The sequence below is a fragment of the Salvia splendens genome, chromosome 16, assembly GCF_004379255.2.
Source record: "Salvia splendens isolate huo1 chromosome 16, SspV2, whole genome shotgun sequence".
Taxonomy (NCBI): domain Eukaryota; kingdom Viridiplantae; phylum Streptophyta; class Magnoliopsida; order Lamiales; family Lamiaceae; genus Salvia; species Salvia splendens.
The window spans coordinates 11,775,775-11,795,684 of NC_056047.1; the positions used below are offsets into that span (position 1 = coordinate 11,775,775).

At 38.7% G+C, this 19,910-nt stretch overlaps 3 protein-coding genes across 3 annotated transcripts; all 3 read left to right on the top strand.

Moving 5' to 3' along the window:
• The first annotated feature begins 1,953 nt into the window (after positions 1-1,953).
• LOC121770043 (serine/threonine-protein kinase BRI1-like 2) lies at positions 1,954-5,555 on the top strand. Its single transcript, XM_042166843.1, has one exon. The coding sequence runs from the start codon at positions 2,052-2,054 to the stop codon at positions 5,412-5,414; it is 3,363 nt and encodes a 1,120-aa protein (XP_042022777.1). The 5' UTR covers positions 1,954-2,051; the 3' UTR covers positions 5,415-5,555.
• A 2,550-nt stretch (positions 5,556-8,105) lies between these two features.
• LOC121771533 lies at positions 8,106-8,711 on the top strand. The gene is made up of 2 exons (XM_042168336.1): positions 8,106-8,239; positions 8,329-8,711. Exons 1-2 carry the CDS (start codon positions 8,162-8,164, stop codon positions 8,692-8,694), a joined length of 444 nt encoding a protein of 147 aa, XP_042024270.1. The 5' UTR covers positions 8,106-8,161; the 3' UTR covers positions 8,695-8,711.
• A 2,799-nt stretch (positions 8,712-11,510) lies between these two features.
• LOC121771061 lies at positions 11,511-17,572 on the top strand. Its single transcript, XM_042167854.1, has 11 exons — positions 11,511-11,655; positions 12,330-12,463; positions 14,373-14,454; positions 15,232-15,302; positions 15,622-15,723; positions 15,814-15,903; positions 16,506-16,580; positions 16,678-16,710; positions 16,800-16,880; positions 17,003-17,062; positions 17,141-17,572. Exons 1-11 carry the CDS (start codon positions 11,601-11,603, stop codon positions 17,300-17,302), a joined length of 945 nt encoding a protein of 314 aa, XP_042023788.1. The 5' UTR covers positions 11,511-11,600; the 3' UTR covers positions 17,303-17,572.
• Positions 17,573-19,910: the final 2,338 nt, after the last annotated feature.

The window sequence follows — 19,910 nt, forward strand, 5'->3', positions numbered from 1 at the left end:
TTCCTTTTTATTAACTTTGTTACTTGCATCAAATTAACCACCACTACTATGAATACCATCATACTCGTCAAGAGAAAAGCAAATTAAAGTTCTATATATCAACTGAGCTTTTTTTTTCTTTGAAAAATCTGCAGGATAAAATGAATGAATGAGAAAATGGATCATGTTGTGATGAGTTATTGGACTTGATTCCAAGATATCATTTGTAAAAGCATTGTCATGAGTACTTTACTTATTCCATACATCATTTTGCACTCTTGTTGGCTACAAAAACACATTGTGGAATTTATGTGTATTTCACTTAGTTATTGAGTTGATCAGTGAGACTATATATCTGGCCAAATTAATACTCCTAATAAAGATAGTATTACCAAACTTAGTTGTTAATAGAGTTAAGATTATGTAATTAACTAGTATTATTCCAATGATACAATAAGAGTCAAATAGAAAATTTATATTCAAATTCCCAAAGCATCTCAGGCAAAAAGGGGTATAGTAAGTAAAATATTTTTAAATAAAAAGACATTGGTCCACAACCAAGTGCAAATAATAAGATAAGTAATTATTAGATTTCTTATTCAGCTTGAGCTCAAATAATAATTAGAATGAGTGCGATTTCGAAAGTTAAAAGAAATAAAAAAAATCACAACTTTCTCAACTTCAAAACACCCCTTTTAATTTTAACTTTGTTCTGTACTTTATACTAGTGTAACATAATCATCTTCAGAACAATTAAAAATCATGTAAACTGAAGTTTAAATCATTCAGAATTTTATTATAAGCAAACACAGTCTATTTTAATTTCTAAATTACACTGTACTCTTATTCACCAGCCTATAAATTTACTACCATCAGGCAACAGTGCAACGATATTTATCATAATAATTGTAATTAATTATGTGCATGTTTGTAAATAGTTGTAATCATGGAAACCTATATATAACTAATAAACGATCATGATTAAATTTCAGATTTGTTTTGACCTTTAATATAAAAATATGTTATTACTACTTATAAAAATCATTGCATTAAGTGTAAAGTTATGGTTAATCCAATAATAATATTCAAAGTCGGATTATATGGTTTGGCCAAGTATATATATATAGACAAGTCACTGACATCAGCTATCATTTTTGCTCTCTGCTTTTCTGCCATTGGAGGGAACATTCTCACGCTTCTTGACAGCAACTCATTCTTGGATCAAACACTAACATTAATTCTTCAATTACATAAAGTCATAAAACAATTGATACAACAAATGTATGTGACCAAATTTGTATATCAATCACTCTGATACAACAAATCTATATGATATATCCACATATTCTCTCTTTCTTAAAAGTTGCTGTGTTAGATAAACTCATAAACCTGTCTGTGTGATTTGTTTGACCAAGTTTCACGTTTTTTTGGGGTCCTCTAGATTTGCTTTAAACATCATTAAATTCTTTAATAAGATATTCTTGTCCGAGACTAAATAAAATCAAGCTCCATTATTTGTCGATTTTACCCCCACTAACCAATTTCATACTCATGTAGTACCGCACGTCATTGATTTTATGATTTACTATATCACTATATGGCACGATTATAATAATATTTTTTTTCTATTTTTACTCTAAAGATTATTTATTAGTATATTTTTTTAGAGAAAGTAATAAATTTAGAGGTCTAGCTAAGATAATATCCGAGACTTACTATTCCTTGTTCCGCTATATAGACATACGAAAGTACTACTCCTTGTTACGCCATATTCCTTAAGAGGCATTTTAAATTTAAATAAACTTTTGTCAAATCTACCTCTCAAATTATTGTCGATAACAACAATTTGATAAGGATAAATACTCGAAAAGTCACGTAGTATAAGTATTGCGTATCTCAGTATGTAATGTAAGTATGGTTGTTCTACTCCTTTTATTGATTCCCACTTTCCCTCCCTTTTTCATTATAAAAACATATGCATATATAAGAATAAACTTTTTTGTAAAAGCTCACTACCTCCTTCACACTAAACAACCCTTCCCCTCCGGGAGTTATCCATCCAAGTTTAATGAATGGACATGAAGATGTTTCTACCTCACCTCGCTCTTCTCCTACTCTTAACAGCCACCACCGCCGCCGCTGCTCCGACCTCATCACAGACCGATAAACTCGCCCTCCTCTCATTCAAAAAGATGATCCAACAAGACCCCGACGGCGCCCTCTCCGACTGGCAGCGCACCAGAGACCCATGCACATTCCACGGCGTCACCTGCAACGATCAACGCCGCGTCACCGCCCTCGATCTCGCCCAGTCCAATCTCGTCGGCCAAATCTCCTTCTCCCCGCTTTCCTCCCTCGACATGCTCCTCTCCCTCAACCTCTCAGCCAACTCCTTCGTCGTCAACGCCAACTCTTCTCTCCTCCAAATTCCATATTCCGTCAAGGAGCTCGAGCTCTCCTTCTCCGGCGTCATCGGCCACTTACCGGAGAGCATGTTCGCCAATTGTCCTAGTCTTGAGTACGTCAATCTTGCCTTCAACAACATCACCGGATTTTTACCGGAGAATCTCTTCCTCCATATTGATAAGCTCAAATATCTCGATCTATCCTACAACAACGTCTCCGGCACCATCTCCGGTTTGAAGATTGAAAAATGCAGCTCCCTTACTCGCCTCGATTGGTCGGGGAATCAGATTTCCGGATCGCTGCCGCCGTCCTTCTCCAATTGCACCAGCCTCGTGGAGCTGACTCTGCCGGAGAATTTCCTCTCCGGCGAAATCCCCTCTGCTTTCGGCGCGCTGAAAAATTTGCAAACCCTAGACCTCTCTCACAACCACCTCACTGGCTGGATCCCTCCGGAGCTCGGCAACACGTGCGCCTCCCTCACCGACCTCAAGCTCTCCAAAAACAACATCACCGGATCGATCCCCGCCTCTTTCGCGTCGTGCTCGTCGCTCCAAATGCTCGATCTCTCCAACAATAATTTGACCGGACCTTTCCCGGATTCGATTCTCGAAAAGTTAACATCTCTGGAGAGCCTCCTTCTCAGCGGCAATTGGATTTCCGGCCAATTTCCTGCGTCAATTTCCTTCTGCAAGAACCTGAAGGTGGCGGATTTCAGCTCCAACAAGTTGTCAGGGATCATCCCACCGGATATATGCCCAGGCGCCGCCTCGCTAGAAGAGCTCCGGGCGCCGGATAATCTCCTCTACGGCCCGATCCCCGGCCAATTGTCCCTATGTTCACAGCTGAAGATAATTGACTTCAGCATCAATTACATCAACGGATCAATTCCAAATGAATTAGGAAATCTGGAGAATTTGGAGCAGCTGATAGCATGGTACAATGGCTTGGAAGGAAGCATACCGCCGGAGCTGGGGAAATGCAAGAAGCTGAAGAATCTGATCTTAAACAACAATCATTTAAGCGGCAAAATCCCTACGGAAATCTTCAATTGCGCTAACATAGAGTGGATTTCCCTCACCAGCAACGCCCTCACCGGCGAAATCCCCAAGGAATTCGGTTCATTATCTCGCCTAGCCGTTCTGCAACTCGCCAGCAACAGCTTGAGCGGCCAAATTCCAAACGAGCTATCGAGTTGCACCAGTTTAGTATGGCTAGACCTCAACAGCAACCAATTGAGCGGCGAGATCCCGCCGCGGCTAGGGCGACAGGTCGGGTCGAAGGCGCTCACCGGAATTCTGTCAGGAAACACACTAGTCTTCGTCAGGAATGTAGGGAACTCGTGCAGAGGAGTCGGAGGCCTTCTCGAATTCGCCGGAATCCGCCCCGAGCGGCTGCTGCAGGTTCCCTCGCTCAAGACCTGCGACTTCACCAGGCTCTACTCCGGCCCTGTTTTGAGTCTCTTCACGCGTTATCAGACGCTCGAGTATCTCGATCTCTCTTACAATCAGCTCCGCGGCAAAATTCCCGATGCGTTTGGCGAGATGATAGCTCTACAGGTTCTGGTCATATCGCACAACCAGTTATCCGGCGAGATTCCGGCGACGCTAGGGTTGCTGAAGGATCTCGGCGTGTTCGACGCTTCGCACAACAGACTTCAGGGGCATATTCCGGAATCCTTCTCGATGCTGTCCTTCTTGGTGCAGATTGATCTGTCCTATAACGAGCTCACCGGGCAGATTCCGCAGAGAGGGCAGCTGAGCACTCTTCCGGCGAGCCAGTACGCGAATAACCCCGGTCTCTGCGGCGTCCCGTTGCAGGAATGCCAGTACACGCAAGCCTCTTCCAATCCGGACGACGACGAGCAGGGGAGGAAGAGCGGGAGGAGTGCCCCTTGGGGTAACAGCGTGGTGATGGGGATACTGATATCCGTAGCCGCAGTTTGCATCATGATCGTGTGGGCCATCGCGGCCCGGGCGCGGCGGAGGGAGGCGGAGGGGGTGAAGATGCTGAGCAGCCTTCAGGCCTCCTACGCCGCGACCACGTGGAAGATCGACAAGGAGAGGGAGCCCCTCAGCATCAACGTCGCCACGTTCCAGCGCCAGCTGAGGAAGCTCAAATTCTCCCAGCTGATCGAGGCCACCAACGGCTTCTCTGCCGCTAGCATGATCGGCTCGGGCGGCTTCGGGGAGGTGTTCAAGGCCACGCTCAAGGACGGCTCCAGCGTTGCCATAAAGAAACTCATCCGCCTCAGCTGCCAAGGCGACAGGGAGTTCATGGCGGAGATGGAAACGCTAGGGAAGATCAAGCACAAGAATCTAGTCCCTCTGCTAGGATACTGCAAAATCGGAGAGGAAAGGCTTCTCGTGTACGAGTTCATGGATCACGGCAGCCTGGAGGAGATGCTCCACGGGCGGTCGAGGGGGAAGGGAGGCAGGTTGCTGAGGTGGGAGGAGAGGAAAAAGATCGCCAGGGGGGCAGGGAAGGGGCTCTGTTTCCTCCACCACAATTGCATCCCGCACATCATCCACCGCGACATGAAGTCGAGCAATGTGCTGCTGGACAACGAGATGGAGGCGCGGGTGTCCGACTTTGGGATGGCACGGCTGATCAGCGCGCTGGACACGCACCTGAGCGTGAGTACCCTGGCGGGGACACCAGGGTACGTGCCACCCGAGTACTACCAGAGCTTCAGGTGCACGTCGAGGGGGGACGTGTACTCGTTTGGGGTGATCCTGCTGGAGCTGCTGACGGGGAAGAGGCCGACGGATAAAGAGGACTTTGGGGACACGAATCTGGTGGGGTGGGTGAAGGGGAAGGTGAGGGAAGGGAAGGGGATGGAGGTGATCGATGCGGAGCTGATGTCGGTGAACAAGGCCAATGATGAGGACGAGGCCGAGCAGGTGAAGGAGATGGTGAAGTACTTGGAGATCTCGCTGCAATGTGTGGACGATTTCCCCTCCAAGCGCCCTAATATGCTGCAGGTTGTCGCCATGCTCAGGGACCTTGGATCTGCTCCCAATAGTGCTTGATCATATCATCTTCACTTCTCTCTCTCTCATAAACTGTAATATCACCTTTTTCTGTCAATTCAAATATCTTCAATTTTGAACAACACCTCTCATTTTCAACTTGGATTAACATCATTTTCCCAGTCGAATTCTGATTCCTAAGTGTCTTGAAAACTGGTTTGATTTGAAGTTCTGTTTAGGAAAATCTTTGCCTTCCTAGTGAATTAAGACTTTCGTATTGATCGAGGTCATTCGGAGCTAATAAACCATTTTTTGTGATATTGATCTAGGTCATTAGGAGCTAATAGACCATTTTTGTGATGAGGTCAAAGTTATGCAACACAATTGTATTTCGGAGCTAATAGACCATTTTTGTGATGAGCTAATAGGCTGCGTTTTACAACATAGTGTGAACCAAGTGCAACACAATTGTATCGATAACAATTTGCATCCAACAAAATACTTACTCTTATTTATTTTGTTGTGGTTAGAGCCGTTTTTCTTTTTGAACAAAAACTTTCATCCTATCAGTATTATATTTCCTCTCTTCTCTCGTTGAAATGAAATACCTCAACTAATTTGAGAGATTAGAGTATAGGGGAGCATTATTCTCCTTTTCAATCAAAACATCCTTTCTTCTTCTCATTCGTAGGCGTTAGATCTACTAAACCAACGGTCCAGATTGACAATTCCAATGTGTATCCGTGTTGCATTATGGTACCTGTGTGTGTGCATTATAAGGCTAAAATAGTAATTGTACAATATTAAAACTGCCAGAATTTGGAAAGGCCGTAATTATCGACATTCGAAACTTCCAACTCTTCATTCTCGTCATTAAACGCTGAACACCAAATCTGCCAACTCTCCACTCTCTCCACTATCGCCGCTCCCCAAACCCTAGATCTGTGAAAAAATTGCAACGCTTTAGAGTAATCCACCGCAAGTGTCCACAATTTCATCCCACATCCGTCGTCGTTCGTAACAACGAAACCCTACCGGCATCAGGGTACGTTTCTGTGCTTTATTTATTGAGTTTGTGTGATACCTATACCGTGAAACAACGACAAATGTGGCAGGACAATAAATTCTCACCGGAATTTATAGATGTGGGTCTAAAAGCATGAATTTTGATGGCCGAGTGTGTTATATAGTCTGTGTTGACATTGCTCTGTATCCGAATGGGTTTCATTTAATCTGGTTGTTTGTTTTTTAATTTTGATTTCGTTGTTGCCAGACAGATAGAATATGCCTAAGCGAGGACGTCCACGCTCACAACCATCCCAAGTTGCAGGTAAATTTGCGGCTCTGCTTTTGGAATTCAATATCTTATAGGTCGATTTTGTGGTACGATTGTTCCATGTTTGCTTAATGCAGTATGTCTATATGTAAGTGTCATTATGTGCATTATATGATGCATTATGTAGGCTGTGTTGATTATAACTGACTAGATTCAGACAATATTATACTTATGAATTAACTATGTTGTTCTACGCATTATGTAACATAATATTTGCATTATGCTGTTGATATTATGTAGTAATACGGGGACTGATTCTGTGGTTTAAGCAACTCTGTCAAAGTTTACATATTGGTATTGTGTGGTGTGGGAGGTGCATTATGATTCCGTAACAATGCATTTGGTGGAGTGTATGACTGAGCATGAGTTGCAGACTTGATATGGTATACTAGTCTTCGTGTGTATTACATGTGCATTTGTGGGTGTACACAACGCATTGTGTGGTGTTTATGGTTAAGCCTTACACTTATGCACAATTATGTGTATGCATTATTTATTGTGGTCTATACAGTATGTTACTTGATATCTGCATGCTTTGGCAAACGCATTATAGGTAGTATTTTTGCAAGATATATTGTACCTGAACGGGTACTGATTCTGTGGTGTAAGCAACTATGTCAAAGTTTACATATTGTTATTGTTTGGTGTGGGAGGTGCATTATGAATCCGTGTTTATGCATTTGGTGTAGTGTGTGGCTGACCTTGAGTTTTAGTGTTGATATGGTATACTAGTCTTTGTGTGTATTACATGTGCATTATTGGGTGAACTCAATGCATTATGTATATATGTAAGTGGCATTATGTGGCGTAACTTATGCATTATTTAGGGTGGTTTTTTGTTAAGCACTACACTTAGGCACAATTAATTTTGTGCATTATCTATTGTGGACCGAGCATTATGTTTCATGATATCTGCATTATTCTGGGTATAATATGTATTAATACGTGTTGTGACTCTGTCAAAGTGTGCATATGGTTATGTTATGGATTAGTTATTTTGGAATGTGCATTATATATCATATATTGTGCATTATGATGTCTTTAGCAGGCATAAATACGTTAAGTGGCTTAGATGTTTAAGAAACTCAGACAAGCTTCAATATGGTTACTCCTGCATTTGGGTAGTGCATTATGAAGCTGTGATGTATTGTTGACATTGGTTACTAGTTATTTGGTGTAATACGTATGCATTTTTCGGTGTACAAAATGCATTATGTCGTATTATAGTTGCATTATGTCGAATACATTTTGCATTATAAAAGAGTATAATGAGGAGAATAGGAAGCACAACAGAGGTGTTGATTGTATTTGTTAATTGACTCACATTACAAACAAAGATCCAGGTTGTTGATTAAATGGATAAATATGTTATACAAGATATTTTAATGTGTTCTTCATTACATAGTTATTCTTCCCCATCTGGGGTGAACGACATCAGTACGTGGTCTGTTTTGATGTCACGGATGGAAATATGAATATAATAGACCACAGCCTTGCTGAATCTCATGAAACGTTCGGCGACAAGTATGGACACATACCCTCTCTGCTGGTACGTAATGCGCTTAATCGGTGTTGATGTATATTAGCACAAAAAAATTCAATAATGCTAATGCACAAGACAATTTCTATTTGTTGCAGAGGAAGTTCGTGGGTGCTGCACTGGACAAATGCAAAGAAACAAAAATGGCCGATCTCGTACGAAGCTGCACTACTAATGTGGTCTCAATGCCGTGGAGGAACAACGTGGTCACAATGGAGAATGGTGTGTACGTAATGCGCCACATGGAAACGTACTTTGGGGAGAAAGAAAAGGATTGGGATTGCGGGCTGAGTGCAAAAGGAACAAAAGGCTTAGAGATGTGTAGAATCAAGATTGCACGGACGCTCCTTACCTGTGCGCACAACACCCGAGGTTCTGCAAACCAAAATAAAGCGACAAAGTATTGGAGAGAGAGACCTGCAAAGTTCAATTTCGAGAGGTGGGTTGAAAATTATGGTCTATAGCGAGTGATGGTTTTGCATATAGGTTGATGGGGTTAACGAAATCCTTGACTTTATGGTTGATTTGTGAATTTGATACTGAAGTTTTTTGCACCATTAAGATGCGTGTTAGGAGTTGACAATGTTTTTGGAATATGTAGTATGAATGGATTACAAGTAATTATTCAAACTTATAATACGTGCATTACTTTTATTTCTTTGTGCATTATTGTTAAAGATGATTGCATTATTTAGTAATAATGCATATTACATCCCACATAATGTAAATGACACGATACGTTGTGCATCTTGTACAACAAACAACGCACAAATACATTATACAGTACCATATAGTAGGGGGGTGTAAAATATGTTATTTGATTTACGACTTTCTTTAAGCGAAGCATTTACAACTCGTTTAGTTTTTTGCGTACTTTTGTAATTGGTATATTATATTAGTGAAGCGTCACCGTCCATATCAGCCAAAAAAAATTGACATTACTTATGTTATGGGATGCATTGTTTTTGAAAAAGGGGATATAGTTACGTAGAGTAGAAATGCACATTATTTATTTAAAAGAGTGTGTTATGCATCAACAAATTCTGTGTGACTTACTGTTTTGATGTTGTGCATTTACTTAAAGGATCCTTAACGTATTCCACGTTATGTAAAATAACACAGTATATAATGCACGGTATAACACAAATAATGCACTTATTCAGAAATATATTATGTGCAGTACGTTTGTTTATGTAGTGCATTATGAATACTTGTTAAACCATTATTTACAATATATTATGCATTATGAGATTTATCCTGATTATATGCTTAAATTGATTTTGTGTAGTCCTTTACAGGCGACTAATTGTTTACTGTCTTACGTACTTTTGTATTTGGGAGATTACATTTATCCGGGTTATTTGTGCATTATTTTCATAAAATCGTGCGTTATGCATCAACAAATGTTCATTATTTGGCAGGCAGTAGGGAACACAAGTATCCATGGCGTCATTGAGTTAGCTACACACATATATACAGTACTCTGACTTATATATAATCCAATAATTAACCAACACATTCTACTAATGCAACAACCACCTGTTTCAACATATAACAGTACGTCAACAAATTTGAACAACAATACTAATAGAGCCCAACCAAAAGCTGTGGAGCGCTGTTTAAATAACATAACTCAAGCTGTTCTTTTACCCTTGCGCGCATCTTTCTCCATCGTCATCTCTTTAAGCAGTGAACAGTTCCTGGAGTCGTGATGACCCATCTCATCGCACGCCTTACACCGTCTAAGAGGCCTTGTTGCATCCTTTATTGCCTTCTCTCTCTTTGAAATCAGACGACTCGCAGAGCTGCTGGCGTGACCCTTCGTCTTCACGACATCCGGAGGATGAACCGCAACAGATTCAGGCCTTACCATTCCATAAAACTCTTCAACCATACGCCTCTTCTCAGCAGCAGAGGTTTCCGGAGTACCAGTTTCAAGAGAGTTACCAAGTTCTTCAACGCCACCTACAAATGCACATAATACATCGATGTCGGTCTCAAACCGTCTAAGAAAACCATAAAACATCGAAATCGCCTGCATACTAGCGGTCCTTCAAATATTCGTATAACCTATACATCGCGCATAACGGATTATGCATTATACAGTCAATACAATGCATTAGGAATATTCATTGGGTGCATTATATAAACCAAGTTTAGAAAGTGCAATATGTACAGTGGAATCTGACGAGATTTATTTTTAGGTCGAACTCAAGCTCTTCTTATATGTTTTTATTAAAGAGTAGGTACTATACCCTAGCCCCTAGGATTATTAAACCCTAACGGGACACAAGAAACGTGTGATAAACATCAATACTATAACCCAATATTTATACCCTATACAGCGCAGTACACTTATTATGAATTATATAGTGAAAAATTTTCATTATACTTCATCAAATTGTGCATTACTTGTAGCGTTTAAAACGGACAAGCCGAGAGCTAAACCATGAATGAATGTTTCATAATCAGTATCGCTCATTCTTTACTCAATCCTATACATTGCAATAACCCTACACTAATTCTCTAGCCCCCAAAATTGGGTAACCACAAGCCATGCCAAGAACCCTAATGGAAAACAACTGAAACCTGGCCAAATTTATTTCCCAATATATCAAAACACACGAAATACGTGCCCAATAAGCAGCACAGGCAGATTTACAGATCTGAATTATTATTCATACCTCCGATACCTAGACATCTACATGCACACGGAGAACAAAACAATTGAATTATCTTCTTCCATTATTGACGGGAAAACGATTGCAACAACGCCGGCGAACCAATACGGTACGACCTAGAATCCGGCAAACGAGACTCGACAATTGCAACGTCGGAAAAATTTTATGAAAATTGCAAACATGGAAGAAGGAAACATTGAGTCTAACTGCGTGAGAAAACATAAAAGGCAAGATCATGAAGGGAGTAAATCATGGATATTTCCATAACCACCAAAAAATAGTTTCTCTATTATACCCTTCTGCGTATTAAACATGATTAAAATGTAATATTTAATTTCAAAATTTTCGGCCATTGGATGGAGAAAATACACGGTTGAGATTAAGAAGGAAAAAGGAGGAAATATGAGAAAAGGAAATGAATACAACCCTTAGAGTATATATTTATGTTGTTTTGCTACACAAAATTTAGGCAATCCAATCTATATGGGCAATTTTAAAAATATTCAGGGGTTGATACATATTTTACAGGAAGTTGGGGTGCTAATTTAATAAACGGACGAAAGTTGTTGCCTGAAAAAATAATCCCAGATACGAAAAAGGAAAAAGAAAGGAATATGATGAAAAAAGAAAAGAAAGGAAAAATAGTGTAGGAAAGTTGAACAATTGCTGTGAAGGAGTAAAACTCAACCATGGCGATGCAGACGGGCGTAGCTGCTTCTAAGGTCCTCATCCTCGTCGGCGCAGGTTTTCTTTCCCTCTCTCCTATCACTTCGTTAGCGCGCGCAGTTTAATTTCATTTTTCGGACAGAGTTACTTTGGTTCTATTTATTGTTTCTTTGGATCATCAAATTGAATTGGTTTTGTTTGTGAAAGTTCAAAATTTATAATTGAATCCTATTTAGATGGTTACAATTGACTTTGAGCTTGAAATTCGTTTGATGATCAATATCTCGTTGGTACTAATTACTAAACAAAATCATCAGTATTAACCTTTTATCTCCCTTTTGTCTGCCATTTAGTGGAGTTCGGAAATAAGCGGAGTGATGTTTGAAATTGAATAATTGGGAACCTTAGACGATTAGTAGTAGTTGTTAGAGCAAAAATGTAATTGGCTATATGGTATTCTACCTTATTGGAAACTTCATTTGTCTTGAGCAATTCTGTGGTTCTCAACACATCACGGCAGCATGGTAATGGTTATGAATGTAAGGACAGAAGATTAATATTGGCTTGACTTAATCATGAAAAAGATTAGCATGTGTTTGAATAATGGCACTTATCAGCCAAAAATGAAAATATAATCTTTCATCTGGTCTGGTGTATGGTTGTTTGGGCGTATTTAGAGTTTCATAAGATCACTGCACATTTCAAAAAAATTGGGTAACAAGTCTTATAAATTTTATTTCGTATATGAACAGGTGTTACTGGATCAGTGATCTTGAGGAGTGGACATTTGTCTGAATTGATTTCCCATCTTCAGGAGTTGATAGCTAGGATAAATGAAGCTGAAACGGCACCTGGGAAATATGACGCCGCTCTTCTCGCTGCTCAGGTAAGATAGGATCCATTATGTGCTTCCCCAGTCCAGAACATTGTTGATCATTCTAGATTTTATAAGAATAAAAAAGAATTATATGATGCTGCACCCCCTCAGTTCTGCCTTGGGTACATAGGTTTTGAAGAATACTAAAGCCTCATAGTTTTTACATTCAATCTGATGGATTTCATTATATGCCTAGGGCTTAGCCATGTCTTGCAAGGAGCAGTGAAAAGAATATGTGCATGATATTTGATTATTTATGGTTGCATAGTTCTATTTGGTTTTACATGGGTAGGCAGGAGTTGAGGAAGTTTCTTAAAGCTCAAACTTTGCCACATCGATGTTTACATTTTTTTCCAAGAGTTGTAGGTATAGTCCTTTTAGAAGCTTGTACTCCTACTCAAAAGACAATTAACATACTACATATTAATGATCAACTGGTAAAGCTCTCTATTATTTAAGTTGGTACATAAATAATAGCTATAGATACCATACCTCTGTATATTGCTACTTATTAGGAGAAAAATGTCAATAAGGAGTCTGTAATCAAAGTTTGCCAAAGAATCCAGATTTCCTATACTAAGAACATATAATGCCTGGATGACTGTGTGGTTCGTTGTATGATGATGATTTTGGCTGAACAAGTATAGGCAGTTCTGGACACTGTAACTTACAAAGATAAAGCCAAAATATGTCCAATACTTAATTTTTCGTTTCTTACGATTTTTAGGAGGTATTAACTGCTTTACTTTATAAAGTTGAATGACAAACATACAAAAGATTATAAACAAAACAATGTTCTGTAAGTAAGTGCAATGGAAGCTAATAAGCTATCAAATCAAAAGATACTAAGTGCAATGGAAGCTAATAAGCTATCAAATCAAAAGATACTATGTTTGTTGAATTCCAGAACCTGATGAATCACACACAATTACCAGATCCTTTTGGGCATCAACATAAGTAAACTTTCAGAAGAAAAATGTCCAGCATGCAGAAAACCATGTTTATGCCTCCAAAACCCTAAAACATGGAAATAAATGGAAATTTTCAAAATGGCCACTATAGTAGTGGTAAATAAACTTCTGACCCCCAAACTAGCTTTCTGACAATGTATTTTGGGCTCAAAACTGGAAATCTTTGGCAAGACCGGACAACGACGCTTAGATCTCTAAAGATCTCTTCTAGTTGAAAATATACTTTAAACCAAGTGCAAAGTTATTGGCCTCTAGAAGAGGACCTCACCATTGTCCATGATCCATTGAATGATTCAATCTAGAAATATACTGTGCAATCCGAATCAGAGTTGTGGCCTCAGCTGCACAAGAGTTGGAATATTTTATGCTGCGTTTGGTTTTATTTCTTTCCTTTCAGGGTGAAGTTATGCTTGGAGAATTCCCTTACAGTGTGGTGTAACAATTAGTAAAGACTAAAGAGTAAATATCTTCGTACATTTGTCATAGACAAGTGTATATATGCTTGGGTGATATTTTTTACTTGGGAAGTAGAGATGTCTAGCCTTGTATTATTGTTTTTATGTTGTTAGTGGAGGTTATCTTAGATCCATAGATATATTGTAAAGAATGACTTATAGACTTATAGTTAGCAGCATATTATATAATATTGTATTTTAAAATATACCCCTCCGTCCCACTTCTAAGTGACACATTTTTCTTTTTTGGATGTCCCATCTAATTGGCACATTCCCTAAAAGGAAGCATCTTTATCTCTACTTTAATCTTTCTCCACTCAACTCACAAAACAAAACTGCATAAAATCCCGTGTTGTATAGGAGTATATGGAAATTTATCTGTTGCAGTTACTACCTTGCACAGAATGACTTCCTGTTTGATATTTATATGCTTCAAAATATGCTACACTTCATTCAGATTTGTTTGTTTAATTGTTAATAGTCTGCCTTCAGGTTCGTCAATTGGCTAAAGAGATCAAGGAGTTGAGTTTATCCAATCCAGTTACCATCTTTAACGGGAATACATCATCATCTGGTATGTGTGGTTTTCTTCGACTCAGTTCCTACTCTTTCTTTCTTTTTTTCTCTCTCTTTTCTTTTTTCCCTATACTCTTAAAAAATTCATGTTTTCTTTGTTATGTTTTGGTAATCATTTTACACGAACTCCAACCAAAGAAGAAAAAGTTACAAATTTCAAAGTATAATTTGTATCAATAAGTAATGTTTCTCTTTTAGGTAACGAACTCTCTAGCCAAATCTTAGGGTTTGGATAGGAAAAAGTGCTTGAATAATCATTGCTCACTAACATAGGCTACCATTTAGATGACATTCAAGATCATAATATTTGGGACCTCCACCTCCATTGACTGGTCCTTAAGCTACAACAGGTTCTCAAATGCTTTGTGAAATTTATTATTCAGATATTTTATCAAGAAGCACAGAACTGAGTGCTGAAATTATGTTGAAAGTCACCTTGCATCAAGTGTAGAGCCTTGTAGACCACAGGATTTTTCAGCAGCCTGCAGCTTCATGCTCTGTGTAAGAAGAAATAGTACTCGTAAACTGATAAAACCTCAGGAAACCTGAGGAAAAATTAATTGGAATTTGAGAGCATTTACCGATCCAAATTCAATAAGAACATTTCAGTCAATGGACTTTGTATTTCATCTCCATTGAACACAGTATACTGCAGAAAGGTTGACTTTTCTCATAGACATTAGTTACAATGGCTACCTTGACCAGGTCTTACATTTTCAGCATCATTTGTTTTATTTTGATGGCTAAGAATCTTACTTTTTCTTTGGTTCCACAGGAAGTTATGCTTCATATATACTTCCTGCAGCAGCTGCAGGTGCCATGGGCTACTGTTACATGTGGTGGAAGGCAAGATTCAATATTGACACTTGAGCCCATTTAGCCTATTGGATTACTTCATTAAGGGTTACTCTTCCATATGCCATGATTATGCTTGTACTTTTATGTTATTGATTTACTTTTCATCATTCAGTTTTATCCCCTGTAAATAAATAACTATAGGAATGACAGAAAAAATAATAATTTGGAAGTGTTCACAATTTAAGCATAGCTAAAGGAAAAAACCATCTGAATAGCTTCTAAGACAGAAATATAAACCAGATCATCGGCTTTTATAGGTTGATTAAAGATTCGTCTGTTTATATTTCGACCTTCTTTTTTGATGCAGGGTTGGTCATTCTCTGATATGATGTATGTTACCAAGCATAATATGGCAAATGCTGTTGCATCTGTGTCAAAGCAGTTAGATAATATTACTGACGCATTGGCTGTAAGTAAATCATGAGGAGATATATAGAATGTTTTACGATCCCCCCAAATGTATTGTTTCCTTAACAACCTTTTGTATCTACCTTTGTAGTCAACAAAGAGGCATTTAACAAAGAGACTGGAAAACCTAGATTGGAAAGTAGATGAGCAGAGGGAGATTTCCAAACTTATCGCCAATGATGTATGCTTCTTTTTTTCGTTCTTAGCTGACACTTTTACTCGGATAAAAAATGCTATGGGTTTTAGATCACTTGTGTTCGTCAATATTCATGAATTTCCATTAATGAGCTAAGGATGCTAGTGCTTAATTGATGAGAAGCTTTCAATGTAATCTTTTAACCTTAATGCACAATCAGCTTCAAGGATCAAACTATAAGTGTGGTATGGACATAATGTTGTGGAACTATTTTCTTTTGTTTTTCTTATTCATTTTCTCACGTCCTAAGTATTTATTTAGGGAAAAGATGTCCAGAAAGGCTAGGGCATCTAATGAAATAGGAGACTCTTGTATAGCTTTGTGATTACTTGGACTTTACTAGCCCTACTGCCATTTTCAATCTCTCATTACTGCTTGACTCAGTTAATAAACTCCATATGTCACTACTGGGTAACTTCTACATAGATATACTCATACCCTATCAGGAATGCACTTCTTCATTGTCGATATGGTTTATACGTTCTTGATTTTGTTTCTTCCGCCAGCTGAATTTGTCGATGATAATTATGGGCAGATAATTCCACCAGATAAGGCCTACAATCTCTAATATTTTGCTTATGTTGTAGGTATCTGATGTGAGATCCAATCTTAACCAGATAGGTTGTGACATTGGCTTGATCCATGAGATGGTATCTGGCTTGGTAAGTAATTATAGTTTCTTGACTACATCATTTTAGCTTTTAAGATGAGAGTATCGGACTAATTATGTGTTGGACTCCCCCGTTGCTTAACTTGTAGGAAGGAAAACTTGATCTACTTGAAAGCAAGCAGGTAAACTCTTAACTTTTGAATTTATGTCACTTTATAAAAAAGAGTTTCCAGCTTGGTTGGGATGGCCTGTTGATATGCCCGGTGGACAGGATATGACAAATTCTGGTTTATGGTATCTATGCCAAGTGGCTGATAATATTAAAGATGGGCAGACTTCTAAAGTCATCCAGGTTAGCAGTCTTAACCTTTTCCTATGTTTGTTTGTCATCTGATTTTTTAGTTTCGAGAAAGTCTCTTTGCCTGAAATAATCTTTATGCAATTCTGTTGACTAAGATCAATATAATGTGACAGGATGTTGGAGCAAAGCTAATTGAAAATAAAACTATAATTCCAGAGAGTGAGCGCACAAAGGTGAGTGAGACGAATATTTCTCTACTGCAGGGGGTATAGTTTATCTGGCTAACAAATGAGCATATGTACCCTATGCAGGGGCTTCAGTTCTTCATAGGAACTGACGAATCAAGTGTGCTACAAACAACTTCAGTTGTTGATGGTAAAGATGCTACAAATGTTGCTACCGGAACGGTGGTCCATTCCGCAAAAACGAGGATCCACCGGTCTTATCCTGTTGGTCTATCGTTTGTGAGCTAAGGTTCATGATTCACACCTCTTCTCTCCGGACATCATTCCCCCAGGTGATGGCCATGAATCGATTTTGTGATGAAATCACTTGAGCTAGTGGCCGTTTCGTTTCGCTGCCTAAAACAAAATTAGAGATTGGTATTTTTGGCTAATGCTTCAGCTGGCATAACATCACTTATTTGTGTGATTTATTCTTTAAAATTTGCTTGTGAATATGGATTGTGTTATTGACTACGACAATTAAAAAATAAAAGACTTCACGTAGTGGTTGCCCTGAAATACTAGCGTTGAATGATGAATCTTCTCAGTAAAACATGAAGACATGAGCAGAAGGCGTAACTTTGTTGGTGATGCAAATGCCTTGTTTTTTGGTTGAAGGATTTGAAATTCTTAGTAACAAATCTATCTTGCTTGTTTCATTACAAGGATTGTAATTTAATTGGTATGATGATCGGGAGAATTGCAACTATTGTTCCTGGTTAACTATGCATGTTTTTTTTTAATGTGATAAAAATTTAAAAATTTCATCAAGCAACTAAAAATACAAGACATGAGTGAATCCGAATTTAGAAAGAAAATATAAATAAAATTGATCTAAGGAAATGGGAAATGGGAAATGCGCATGGTACTCAATCATTGCTTGAGTTATCCGCAACTTATACATGGATAAACGTGAAATTGGTGAAATGTGGTACTCAATCATTGATTGCAACGACGTGCTCAATAGCTAAGCACCTATATATGTGCTTTAGGGCATCGCTAAAAAAACTACGCATTTGTGCGCCATCACAGCACAACACGCACTCGTAGTATTACACGTATGTGACAATGTAGCCCGTTAAGGGGGAGGCCCAAACCCACTGGCTGCCAGAAGCCCATCTCCCAAGGCCTCACACTTGTGCCTGAGAGATGGAAGCAACTACACGACAGCGAACCCAGGCTCATTGCAGCAAGATCTGCCCCTCCGTTGCCAACTGCGCTAGGCCCCTGCGGGTTATCCAAATTAACTTCATCATTCTATTAGTTGTTGCCTTAGTTTCTATCGAAATGAGGATCACTACTCGCTTGTCCTAACTCATTTGGCTGCATGTTTGATAGAATAGTCTTAATTTTAGCAATATTTACTAAAGGAAACGATGACAATTAATGTCAAAGGCTTGGGGCCGGTTCCACAATCTGCAAAAGTCATATACTGTATTAGTTGGAATAAATAATGTTTTTGGCTATTTTAGCTAGATTTTACTAGTATAAGTTATGACGCCATGCCAGCCAGCCACTGTGAATAATGCCAAAAAATGTTTGGTGTATTTATACAAAGGAGGTTTATTGTAGCTAGCAAGCATCGAGATATCATCATCATCAAATAATATTAAGAAAAATAAAATGTCGAAAACTCTAGATTTTGAAGAGGCTGAGAATGGTTCAAAGTGTGGCAAGTTTTCAGCAGCAGTTGTGACAGCAAGAGCTGTGACGATGGCTTCTCTCACGGCCTCTGTTGCAGTTCTTCTGACCAACGAAGCCTCCTTGGTCCGCGGCTACGTCTATACTTACAAACGTGTTTTCTCTTACGAGTATGCAACAACTCTGCATTTATCCTCTTTAAATGATCTTACAACACATATATTTTCATCCATTTTTAATCTACTAAAATGGGGGTACATGTTTTATGTAGCTTTGTTTGGGATTGCTGCAAATTTCCTTTGCACAATTCACTACATTCTCACCAAGAAACGTCTCATCAATAGCTATACACTGCTTAAGTTATGCTTCTACGTGGACAAGGTACTATATTTAAACTATATATATGTCACTAAAACAAAAATAGTAGTAACAAATAAGGACACTTATTAATGCTATTTAGGACGCTAATTAGTGTCTCAACTAAAATTAGGGGACACAAATAGAAGCATCCTAAAGATTAAGAAAATGACGCTTTCTTTTATATCCTAAATTATAATTATTTAAAAAAAATTCAAAAGCAAGTAATTGCGTCTCAAATTTAGTGTCATGAACAGTTTAGTATCATAAGAAGGAATATATAGTGATTATGATCAGGTGACGACGGTGCTAGTAGCAACGGGAGGCGGAGCAGCATTGTGCGCAACGGTGGATTTGAAGAGGGTAGAATGGAATGATTATAATTCGAAGAAGCAAGATTTTCTGAGCGTGGGCTATGTGGCTGCAGCATTTGGTGTTGTTGGATGCATCGCCAGCCTCTCTTCTTCCATTCACTCTTCACTCGCACTCACCAAGACTCTTTGAGTATAACTAGGGCCAACATACAAGAAATTCTTCAGTTTTGGACCTTGTCTGCATATTTCAGAGAAAGTTAATATCTATTTAAGATGTGTCTGTAGTAACTAAATTATTAATTTGTTCTTATTTTGGAACCAAACTATTATTTTCTTTTGATTTTGCAAACAATCGAGAATTCTTCAATAACATAATTTAATGAATAACTTACGCGCCACTATCGGATGTCAACTAAAACGGCATCATATTTTGTGCATCGAAACAATATCATATTAATTTGTTTAATTATGATTAATATTAGGCCATATTAGAGCTAAAACTTAATTAGTTGTAAAATCAAAATCAATCAATAATTTGATTATTA

Excerpts from the sequence above, each read along its gene's own strand:
- LOC121770043 (XM_042166843.1), top strand. The coding sequence starts at position 2,052 with ATGGACATGAAGATGTTTCTACCTCACCTCGCTCTTCTCCTACTCTTA.
- LOC121771533 (XM_042168336.1), top strand. The coding sequence starts at position 8,162 with ATGAATATAATAGACCACAGCCTTGCTGAATCTCATGAAACGTTCGGC. Across the intron at positions 8,240-8,328 it reads GACACATACCCTCTCTGCTG|AGGAAGTTCGTGGGTGCTGC; the intron begins GTACGTAATGCG and ends TATTTGTTGCAG.
- LOC121771061 (XM_042167854.1), top strand. The coding sequence starts at position 11,601 with ATGGCGATGCAGACGGGCGTAGCTGCTTCTAAGGTCCTCATCCTCGTC. Across the intron at positions 11,656-12,329 it reads CCTCATCCTCGTCGGCGCAG|GTGTTACTGGATCAGTGATC; the intron begins GTTTTCTTTCCC and ends GTATATGAACAG. Across the intron at positions 17,063-17,140 it reads CAGAGAGTGAGCGCACAAAG|GGGCTTCAGTTCTTCATAGG; the intron begins GTGAGTGAGACG and ends TACCCTATGCAG.